This window comes from Daucus carota, chromosome 9 (assembly GCF_001625215.2).
Source record: "Daucus carota subsp. sativus chromosome 9, DH1 v3.0, whole genome shotgun sequence".
In the NCBI taxonomy this organism is placed as follows: domain Eukaryota; kingdom Viridiplantae; phylum Streptophyta; class Magnoliopsida; order Apiales; family Apiaceae; genus Daucus; species Daucus carota.
Window position 1 is genome coordinate 20,870,743 of NC_030389.2, and position 11,673 is coordinate 20,882,415.

General features: G+C 38.0%; 2 protein-coding genes across 2 annotated transcripts; both read right to left on the reverse strand.

Annotated features, from left to right (window-relative positions):
• Positions 1–1,948: 1,948 nt before the first annotated feature.
• On the reverse strand, positions 1,949–7,491 carry LOC108204149 (ATP-dependent DNA helicase RRM3-like). The gene is made up of 4 exons (XM_064085200.1): positions 7,398–7,491; positions 7,128–7,327; positions 6,610–7,011; positions 1,949–2,059 (listed from the first exon to the last, which is right to left on the reverse strand). Exons 1-4 carry the CDS (start codon positions 7,489–7,491, stop codon positions 1,949–1,951), a joined length of 807 nt encoding a protein of 268 aa, XP_063941270.1.
• An 819-nt stretch (positions 7,492–8,310) lies between these two features.
• On the reverse strand, positions 8,311–11,550 carry LOC108192588 (uncharacterized). Its single transcript, XM_064084844.1, has 10 exons — positions 11,532–11,550; positions 11,413–11,443; positions 11,223–11,314; positions 11,089–11,140; positions 10,723–10,989; positions 10,569–10,625; positions 10,429–10,485; positions 9,424–10,335; positions 8,885–9,343; positions 8,311–8,758 (listed from the first exon to the last, which is right to left on the reverse strand). Exons 5-8 carry the CDS (start codon positions 10,892–10,894, stop codon positions 9,569–9,571), a joined length of 1,053 nt encoding a protein of 350 aa, XP_063940914.1. The 5' UTR covers positions 10,895–10,989; positions 11,089–11,140; positions 11,223–11,314; positions 11,413–11,443; positions 11,532–11,550; the 3' UTR covers positions 8,311–8,758; positions 8,885–9,343; positions 9,424–9,568.
• Between the last annotated feature and the right edge of the window lie 123 nt (positions 11,551–11,673).

Here is an 11,673-nt window from a genome sequence, read left to right on the forward strand (position 1 = left end):
TCTCTAAGTGCTGCGTACTCCCCTGTAATATTCTCCATGCATTTAGATAATTATATGTATTTATGTTGTATTTTTCAAAATTAATTAAGCATAAATATTTGATTTTAAGTTAATTCATTTTAATGAATTAAAGTTAAATTCATAAGTATTTATATTTAATTAAAGTTGAATTTTACAAAATATATGTGTAATATATTATATATTATGTGTATTAGATTTTTGATTAAATGTGCAAAAAGTTTTATTGTTTTTAATTAATCAAAAATCGTAATATTCTATTTTACTTTATTAATACTCTGTTTTATAAGCTCGGTATGACTTTTCAAAAGAAAGTCATACCGACTATAGCGTATTCCTCAATCTTCACTGCTTCGGTATGACATTATTTAATAATGTCATACCGTGTTTGATCAACTGCCTTGCACTTCTCGGTATGACATTGCTTATGAATGTCATACCGCACTTCAAAGTTTGTCATACTCACTCGTTCGGTATGACATTTCTTTATTAAGTCATACCGACCATTCAAAAGTCGTATGACTTAACTAAAGAAAGTCATACCTATTCTCCACTTCATCTCCCTCACTTACACGCATACTGCCATTGTTCTTGCTCGATTCTTTTTCAAGTTTTTGCGATAAAACTTGCTAATTTCGTTTATTCCAAGTCTAAAAAGCTTGCTGGTTACTCCTAATCGTGTTTCTAAGTCGAATTGCTGCCGGATTTTATTTTTTTTTAAGTTTGAAACCCATTTCACCGAGTTCACCGAGTTCGACTGAGTCAAGGGTTTTATCACCGATTTTGAACGATTCTCGACTGGGTTTGTAAGTCATTTGCAGTGTGTTATCCGTTTTGGTCGATTTGAGGTGATTTGGATCAACTGATTTGAAACCCCTTTTCGTGGAATTCGACATTAGGGTTTTTAAAGCCAAATTGGGGATTGTTTGGATTAATTGGAGTTTAAGGCAGTGTTTGGAACTTTGATTAGCCATTTTAAGTTTAATTAAATTTTAATTCGTATTTATTCATATAAATCGAATTATTAATTAATTAACTAATTGATATTTAATTATTAATTGAAATTTGTGAGAAATTTGAAAATTATTATTTTATTTGAAAAATTCTCACTTAATTCAATTTTTAATTCTAAGAATGGCCGGTCGCTTTGTTATCGAGGAGACTAATTTGAATGGATTTTTCGACCCCGAGGCCAGTTTGGCTCGATTTAGACCGTGGGTCCGGTTTCTGAATAGCCAGTCGCTCGTCAGCACTGCTATTACAGCTCATGCAGACCTCCAGATACAACCAATTCAGGACTTCTACTCGACAGCCCTGAATACTACGTTGTTGGATAATCATCGGGTTTCTGGAGATTTACACGGAGGACGTACGATTACTATCAGCACTGATGATGTGAATCGGATTTTGGGGTTTCCCAGGGAGAATTTTGCTGAACTCCCTACCGAAGCTGAACTCTCCAATTTCTTCGAGACAATCTTATATCAGGGAGAGATCAATTTGCCTAGAATGTTGAAAGGCAATCTGAAGCCTGAGTGGGATCTTTTCTTCGACACTTTGGCTAAAGTGTTTGCTCCGACCACTCGCAAGAACTTTAATGTAATAACCTCGCTGCTTCAGAAAATTGGGTTCAGCATTGTTTATAATCGTCGGATTAACTTTGGAAAGCTTATTCTGCAAGCTATTCTCTCCAAGTTAGGGCCCCTTAGGAACAGATCTGTTGAACAGAATGCAAAGGTTTCCTGTTTCTATCCAAGGTTTATTATGCTGTTTCTAAATGATAAGATGACTGACGCTGAGAAGGAACACTACTCCAACTCTCCTGTGGCACAAGTTCCTCGTGCCTGCACCAAACTTATGACTCAGTTGGATAATAAGAACAAATTTGCAGCCATTCCACTAATCACCACTCCTCACATGCTCCAAATGTTCAATGCTCCTCTTCAACCGTATCAACTTCAAGTGGCTCATCCACCACAACCTCAGCAACAGCAGCAGCAGCAGCAACCTCAAGAACCTCAACCCCTGCAGACTCAACAACCTACACAACACCATCAACAACAACTTCTACAACAACAACAACAGCAGCATTCACCTCAACAATCCCAAGAAGCACAGTCTTCACACCATTCATCCAACCAATCATCATATCACTCCCCCATCCATCAAACAGAACAATCTAACCCTTCATTTGAAGATCAAACTTTGGATTATGATCTCTTCGAGCATCAACCATCTTCATCTGAACCTCTCCCACACCAAACACAATCCCAAATCATCCCACAAACACAATCTACCTCACAACCCCTACCCTCTGACTCTCCTATCAATCCAGAGCTGCAGTCCTTCCGTCAGGACCTACAGGTAGCTCAGGTACTTTCTAATTTATCATCTAATTTTAATGTTGATACGTCAGATTATGGTTGTGATTTTGTTTGTGACCTTGATTTTGTTTTCCAGCCTACCAGCAATGAACCTGACAACACACAGGTTCATAACCTAGCTGAAGATTCTCTTCAACAAATATTCGTTTCTCCAAACACATCAACCAACACTTCAATGCAACCTGTTCGTAAAGTTGCGAGGAAACGGAGTTCGAGTAGTTTAATGAATAAACCCACAGCTCTGTCTCCCTCAAAGAAGCAAAGGGTGGAAACCTTGGAGACAACTGTAGCCTCATCTGTGCCTTCCCAACAAGGCTCAGATTTTGATATGGCAGATAAACAGTCTCTGGACCCATTCTCTCTACAGGATGTGGCCATTGAAATTGACCGTCCGGCCGCGGTAACTTGTACAGAGTCAAGCACTGCGCTAGCACTCACGCTAGTGCCAGACCAAACAGATACACAGGTTACTATGTTTACTGAGTGCACAGATTTTCAAAATCAATGTATTATTTATGAAAACTTTGCTGATCTCCCTTTATTTTCTGATCAGGCGGAACTTGGCAGCGTGCAAGTTAATCTGCCCTCACAGGCGTCCGGAGGACAATTTGTTCCTCCACTACCTTTGAACCCATCTCAGGGGACATTGGTAGTATATACAGGTACAGCGGGAAGAGTGAATGAACAGAGTGATGTAAGGCAAACACCGAGCGATACACATGCACGTGAGGCTAGTGAAACAGCTTTGAGTGTACGTGAGGTGAGCGCACACACTAACCCTGCTCTGTTTGAGGAACAAATGGCAAAGCTAAGAGCTGAGCTTGCCAGAATGATTGCTGAGAACGAGAAGCTCAAGGGTGCACAGTTGGTGACCCTGCAACAGAAAACTGAGGAAAGGCCATCCAGTTCTTACAGGGATGAGCTTAAAGAGGAAATCCATGACTTGGCTGTTGAAATGAGGTCTAATCATGAGCTTTACATGTCCAAATTTGAGACCATCGACAGCAAGTTAGATCAACTCCTCAGAAACTCCAACAAGTCTGATGATCAACCCTCCGGAGAGGATCCCTCAACTAAGGGGGAGAATAGAGACAAAGGTGACAGGGATGATAGAGGCAATAGCTCAAATCAAAGCAACAAGGATAATACCACTTCTGGATCTGCCCCTGACAAAGAAACTCATAAGTCTAAAGGCAAAGAACCGTTACATCAGTCCGACAATGTTTTCAATTCTGATAGTTATGATGACTATCCACAGGATATGGATGATGATGACATCTTCGATGCTACCTATCGTCAAGCAGAAGAAGAAGAAGGTAAATTTGATGAGGGTTATTTGTTTCAGGATGAAGAACCTGTTGACCTAGAACATGAGGAGAATGTCCGGAAGTTCAAAGCTGAAAATGAAGCTAGGAAGCGTAAGCTTCGTGATTTCCAAAAACTTCTAGAGGACAAGTTGATCACAGAAGAACAAATCAAGATCGAGAAACAGAAAATCTATGATGCTGCAATCAAGCAGAAGAATCTTGATATAAGGAGGAAAGAAGGAAAAAGCTGGGACATTGCAAGAAGAATCATTAATGGACCTCAAAGGGAGCCTTTCGACGACAACAAGTTCTTATCTCTGATCTATGATCTTAGAGAGGTAAACCCTGACGAGGATGTCTTTATGCATGCCTTTGCTTTGGAATTGAATTATGTGACAGTGGGGGTCAACAATTTGCTAGAGCAATGGGAGCTAATTGTCTATACACAGAGGAATGGTTCTTTCAGACTATCTGTCGAATCTCTGAAATCATTCTCTGTATCTGAGCTCTGGGTGCTTCGGAATAAGGTAAAGCGCAGCTCCAACCTGAATGAACTTCTTCGTGACAAACTGCTGGAACAAGCTGTATTCAACAGTCCTCAGGTTGTCAGGAATCCTTATTGTGTTAAGTTCGTTCACAAGGAGATCTTCAGCACTGTCTATCTCAACGAAGAAGCCTTGCCAAAGTATCCAGCTAAACAACTTGCTCTTGCCTCCACTCTTTTAAGAACCAAGGGCTTTGCTTCTAAAGCTAAGTCTGATGCTGATGATGTGATTCTTGCTTACTGCACTCGAAAGAATGTTGCTCAATACTTTCGAAGGATGAAAAATGTTACAAAATCTCAGCCATCAGACTTCCGCGAAGACCCTGTGGATTTGGAAGTGCTACATCAACTGGCTCTGGCAAAGGAACGAATGAAGCGTGGTGAATCCACTACATCTGAAGTGCCAACCAGGGAAGAACCATCAACTCCTATCCTTCACACTTCTGATATCGAAGAAGGAGAAGTTGATCGTTAGATTCATTAGGGATTTGTAATATATGTTCAAAAAGAACATCCTTTTGTAATCTAATGTAATCTTTTGAATTCTGGTCAATGTTTAATGAAATACCAGAAACTTTTTGCTATTTACAATTCATGTTTAATCCTTTGTCTTATCAGTTAGTTGAGTTATCCTCTCGATAATTTGCATGTTATGTTAACAAACAAATAGGGGGAGATTGAAAGGCATATGTTTAGCCTATTTGTAATTAAAGAGGTACCAACTCAACTCTGATAAGAAAGCAAGTTAAATAGCAAGTACTGTTGAAGGAATCCGTACGAAGAACGTCAAGTGACTTATTGAAATTATATGTCTGAAGAATTTCAGGATGCTGCTGCACACCACTGGAAGAAGTTCATTAATATGTTCAAGCCTCAGTGTACAAATAATCTTTTGTAGCACGTCCAGAAGTCCAGAAGGTATAAAGTTTTAATACTTTATTTATTCAGAAGATTCCATACTATTGTTACTAATGAAGAAGAACTACGAAGACAAAGAATCGACGAACAAGCCACTTCTCAAATGTTTAATTGATAAAGAATATTTAATTCAGCTAGATACAGATGAACCAGACAGTACATTTGTGTGTCAGCTACTCCAATTAAGTATTCTGCATCAACTACAAGTGGTCGTTCAATCAAGACAAAGATCTACAAAGTTTAATCCTGCCGGAAGTCTCTGCTGGTGAAGATATACAATTTTATAAGTATTTATTTAATTATCTCACTAATCTAAATAATTAAATTAGTTGTATAATTTATTTATTAAATTGATTCACCTTCGAATTAATTTAATTTATGAATTTATATAATTAATATAATTAAGTGGGTAATTATCTAATATTTATTTAATTATTAAAACTGTTTTAATACATCAAATAGCTCGGTATGACATTATAAAAGAATGTCATACCGTGCCCTGCTACAAGGCTTTCTCTGATTTGTCTGAAAAATGCCATACCATGGCTGTTTGTGTGAGTAGATCATTCGGTATGACTTTATCTTGATAAGTCATACCGTTTGCTCTCAACAGACATAACCTGGCATGACATAATATGTCATACCGTGTGTATGCTTCCTGACTTAGTCTGGTATGACTTTTAATAAAGTCATACCGTGTCTATAGTTCAGACATTTGGCAGTTGTGTGTATGACTTCCATTTGAATGACTTGAAAATGTCATACCGAAGTGTTCTACATGGCTTTGGAGGTGTAAGTCATACCGAATGACTTAGTGACCAAGTTTAAAATGTCATACCGTGCCTATGCAGTATGACATTGCTTAATTATGTCATTCCTTTCTTGTTTTAGGGCATGGCTTTGTGTAACAATGTCATATCTTCCTTTGTAATGTCATTCCTAAGCTTAAAAGTCATTCCTTTCAATGTCATACCTAGTTCAAAGTGCTTGCCTATAAATATGGCTTCACTTCTTCATTTCCAAGTGTTCATTGCATTGTAAAAGCTTTCAAGTTGTTTGTAACTTGCAATTGTTATATCCACAGTTTTCTGTGCTTTGATCACTCGGTTGTTTTAATCACTAAACTAGAATACATCCTGTCGAATTTATTCTACGAACTTTAGTGGACATTAAAACGAACCTTATTAATTATATAACGACTTAAAACATTGTTATATTAATTAATTAAAATCTGATTAACAAGTTTATTTCAAATCAGATTATTCCGCCGCGATTTTTAGTGACGATTGTATTCAACCCCCCCCCCTTCTACAATCGTTTCAGGACCTAACACTATGGTTTTGTTGGAGGAAAAAAAAATACTACTACTTTTATGATGAATTCGCAATATTATTGTAGTAAGTCTTCTCTTATTAAGTAATTCGGGTTGGGGTGTTACAAACACGATGCAAAACTTCCAAATACGTGATCGAGTTATGCTTGCATTAACAACATCAACACGAGAGGCAAATGGAATAACAGGAAGAATTTGTCGGAAATCACCACCAAACACAATTGTGATCCCTCCAAATGGTTGATGAAATCGTTGAGGATCTACCGCTTTCATTAAGTCACGCAATGTTCTGTCAAGACATTCAAAAGCATATCGATGCGTCATTGGTGCTTCATCCCATATAATTAAACTGGTTTCTTTTATCAGAGCAGCGATATCAGAATCGTGTGAAATGTTGCATAGAGAGAAATCATCAAGAAGGATTGGAATCTTAAAGCGAGAGTGAGCTGTACGGCCACCTGGGAGAAGAGTTGCAGCAATTCCAGATGACGCTACCGGCAACACAATCTTTCGGTCAGAGCGTAATTTGTGTATCAACGTTCTCCACAAAAAAGTTTTCCGCAACCACCACTCCCATAAACGAAGAAAACACCGCCCTATTTCTTCTCTAACGAATGCATCACCTCTTGGTAAACTTTTAGCTGTTCTTCGTTGCAATTGTTGATCAAAGCTTCATATTCAGAACGCATGTCTTCAACATTATAGTTTGTATCATCTAGAATAAGATTATTAGTTCCGGTGTTCAAGTAAATAGGAGGAGGTTGCGGGAGCATTGGGAAATCAGACAAACTCTTCCCCACACCCTTTAGCAATTGATGAACATCTGAAAATTTAATATGTGGATGTTTATATGGTCTACAATAAAATTTAAAATTAAATTTAAAATTTCTCACCTCCAAGTGCATGATTCTGGACCTCTTCATCAGTAAGAATGGGTGTTGGATTCCCAGAGGCCTTCCTTCGTTCATATAGTATATCATCAGTCATTGAGTCCAGATGCGAGGACCACAACTTGAAGATATCGTTGACTTGGCAATTGACAATTATATGCACAAAAAGTTGCCTGATCTGGGATGCAAATCCACATTTTGCACACTCTGAAATAACTTCATTTCATTCATTGTCGTCATTGAGAAAACCATAATGATTGGCAGCTTCCTGAAAAGAATTGTATATTTTCCCGTTGATAGTTCTCAATGACTCAAATGATTGAGCTCCTTTAGTCCTAGAGAGCAACATACGTAAATACCAAACATCACCACTACTATGGTGACAGTACGTGAGACGCCCTAGCTGGAATCCTTCCTTGCGAGGAGACCACACACACTGCGAGTCATTCCAAACATAGTGTTTTGGAATCTCATCATATGTATATTGTCTAGCAGTGTCGTCAATGTTATTGAGATGAAAAAATGCCTCAAGTTTGCTTTTCCGTGATTTCTCACGATTGGCAATTTTCTTCAAAGGTTCATCTGATCAAAAAGTACATGGTCTTTTGCCAGGCAGGTGGAAAGGTAAACGCTTAACTGATATGGACCTATGATGAATATCAAAACCAAATGTACGATATGCATATTCGGCACCACAAATATAGCGTCCATCAAAATATTGTTGAATCTTGTCCACAGGACCTTCTGGCTGAATCTTTTTGTGCAGTCGAGATCCTTTTATTTCAACAGTTTCTCTATCAGGGCCTTTCAAACAATATTTGAACAAATACTTTATACTCCGAGCATGACAGCAAATTCAATATTAATGTGACATTGATATTTTACCAACAAATCTCTGTTGTAGGGGACAACCCACTGATTATCAAGCTCTGCATTCCTTACTTTGACAGTAATCCCTGAGTTGGACCTCTTGTACACGGGGAAACCGGATTCATCAAAACTTGTGTTGTTTGCATACTTGCAAGTACAATATGTAACAGAAACATTTAACATCATAATTTAGAATGTATTGATCAATTTGACAAATTGTACGAAGGTATTGTGTAATTACTTTTTGGGAAAATGCCTTGAACACTTGTGATTAACCATGCACGGCGAATTTGGAAACTCAGGTCCACATGGCCCATGAATCATAAACTGCTTAACCGCCTCATACCCTGTTGGATCTTCTTTCGGATCAGGAATTCCTGCTGAAACATAATGGTCAACGTTTCTTTTAAGATTAATCTTAGATTCAGAATCAAACCATATAAGCATGTGCACATGGGGCAGTCCTCGCTTCTGGAACTCGACAACATTCATGACTGCCAAAATATGAATCAAAAAAAATCAGGAGATTGCACAAAAAAAATAGTGTAAAGAAACTGCTAATGGAGCCATGTAATAATTTGATTTTAACAAATAACTGTATTTCTTTTTTTTTATAATACCTCCAATGCATGTTCCAAAAAACTTTTCCTGCCGAATGTTAGTTAGTAGTTGATTCAGTTTAAGCTTAAAAACTCGAGCTATTATATCTCGATTGTCAACAGGCGTCCCAAATGGAATGAGCTTCATCATCTCAATAACCTCTGACCACATAGGGTTCGACGTCATAGTAAGAAAAATGTCCGGGTGGCCTATATGACGACAAACAGCAAGAGGGTCCTGAAAATTCTGTTGCATATATCGCTTTGAGCCAACATAGCCGGCTGGTAAAATGAAACTTTTTCCAAAATTTGATTTATCTGAATCACCAAATCTAATTGAGTCACATATGTGACTGTATAACTCAATCCTTAAAGTTGTCTGATGGGTTCTGAACCACCAAAGTCGTGCCTGCTCAATGGTTGAAAAAGCATCTTCAATGTACTGCTGAAATAATCGCCCAGCAAGTCTGGGAGTCATGCCTGCACCATGATTATAACAATGTAATAAAAATAACTGCTTAAATCAATGAAAAAAGACTCATTCTTAGTGATTCAAATACCTTCGTTGTGCCTGACTTGAAGCATGTATGCGTAGTAATCCTTCAATGTGATGCTTTCTTGGCTCTTACCTCGCTGTTCTTCGGTTGCTTCATATTTTAATCCTAAATGAAAACCATCCTCACCATTAGGAAAGAGAAGTGGGTACTACAGCGCCATCAATTTTGGGTGAACATTTGTTATACGTTGCAGTCCAGTTTTGACATCATCAACAATGACATCACAACTTTCATCAGTCTCTTCTTGATCTCCAACCAGAATTCCAGCCACTTCATTTGAAGGTCCAGCGCGATTCTCCCTTCCATCAGTAGCGCAAGAAACTTTCAAGAATATATCCAATTCCACAACCTCATTGTTTTCAAACCTGTCCCGAGCAGTCCTGAATTTTTTCACCAGTTCATTCTTTTCATCCAACATTACAATTAAGCCACTCACAATCTCCTCATCTATCTCATCTGAACGATCAACTTCAATCCACCTAAGCCTATTCTGAACCTCGTTGGCAGTGTCGTAGATGTATAGTTGACAAAATTTTGGATCTTTGCCCTCATCTGGAATCAAGGCCCCAAACAGGTGGTGATTTTGACCATTCAGCTTATATACGTAAGGTGTGCCTCCTTTGTTTATAGATGAGTCGACATTCCCACTGGTTGAAGTGAAGGCAAACATAGAATTGTACACCCGTGTATTACGATGAAAGTGAGGACCTTTGACTGGATCATTATAAAGTTGCCATAAGTATAATGGGGTTCTTGGAGCTGGTGGAAGCTTTATCTTACCATTGCCACAGCAGATATTGTATTTGAACATTCCTTTTTTTACACCTTTGTTAGACTGTTCCTCATTCCACATAATTGACTGGCATTTAACACATTTGCCAGTAGGAGGACCAAGGAAGCCGTAGCCTTTGGGAACTGCCATAATAATAAATATGCTTCAAAAAGTTGAAAATGAACAGTCCATATATAAACACAGCTGTTACAAACAATTACAGAAACACTGTATACCAGGTTTTAGGTACTTCTCATATCTGAGATTGAATTCATCGGCATGTTCATCATAATCTGTAAAACATGTTAATTTAGGTGAAGTACTAATGAAATTTGAGTTGGTAGTAGTAATTAAACTCATAAGTAACTGGGTTTACCCTCAATTTCTAGGAAATCGTCATATAACACATCATCACCAATGAAAGAAGATTCTCCTGTATTATAAAGCTGGCATCATCAGTGAACACTGAAATTCTCGAAAAAACATAATCTAATACAGAAAAATTGTTGTTAAAAATATAGATAACTAACCATCGTCAAGATGTGTTGGAATAACAACACTACTAACTTGAGGTTGATCATCAGATAAAATGCTGCGAGTAATATAGTTTAGATCCTCCGGCAGCTGCAGTCTAGACTTCTTCCTTTTGAATATAGGTGCATGTTCAGATTCACCTAGAGGGCATGCAGTACCAGCCTTCATCCTCCTATCCTGGGAATCTGCATGGCAATCTTTGTTTTCGGATGAAGTTTTTCCAAGGGTTGGACGATGCACGTTGTCAGAAACATGATTAACAGCTGCAACATGATGAAATTGGAATGAATGTGAGGTACTGTAAAATTGCATCATCCATAGAGGACTTCGTTTATAAAGTAGCAACATATTTAGGAAATTACACTGTCTGTTTTCGGATGAAAATTTTCCCAGGTTTGGACGATGCACGTTGGCCTACCAAAAAGACATACTTCTTTTTCAGCTAAGCATAATATAAATTTAAGAGCATAAAATCAAACACAAAAAAGGGGGGAACCTTGTCAATTAAATTAAAAGACAGAGGAGATCCTGCAACACAATGATTGCATGCAGCAGCTAATCCTTTCTTCGTAGAGAAAGGTTTGCTGACTGTGAAGTTTAAAACAACATAGACGGAACAAACCCTTCAACGAAAAGCATGAAAGATTGAAATTTATGGACTTCTTTGGTAAAAAATTGTTTCATACCTCTGCCATGAACACTATGCGGAACAGTACCCTGCGCGTTGAATTAATATTTCTGTCAAAAACTAAGTTACTGTAAAAATCAGAAAAACATTATTGAATATTCCGCAAGTACTTAATACCTGATTCTGATTTGCTGCATACGATCTTAAGAATTACCCCCGATACATTTGTTAATCACCCAAAGCCTTCCTTGATGATTTACCTGATGAGACAAAAACCAGCCTACTGTGTAAATATAACAAACACTTTGCAGACGTCGTA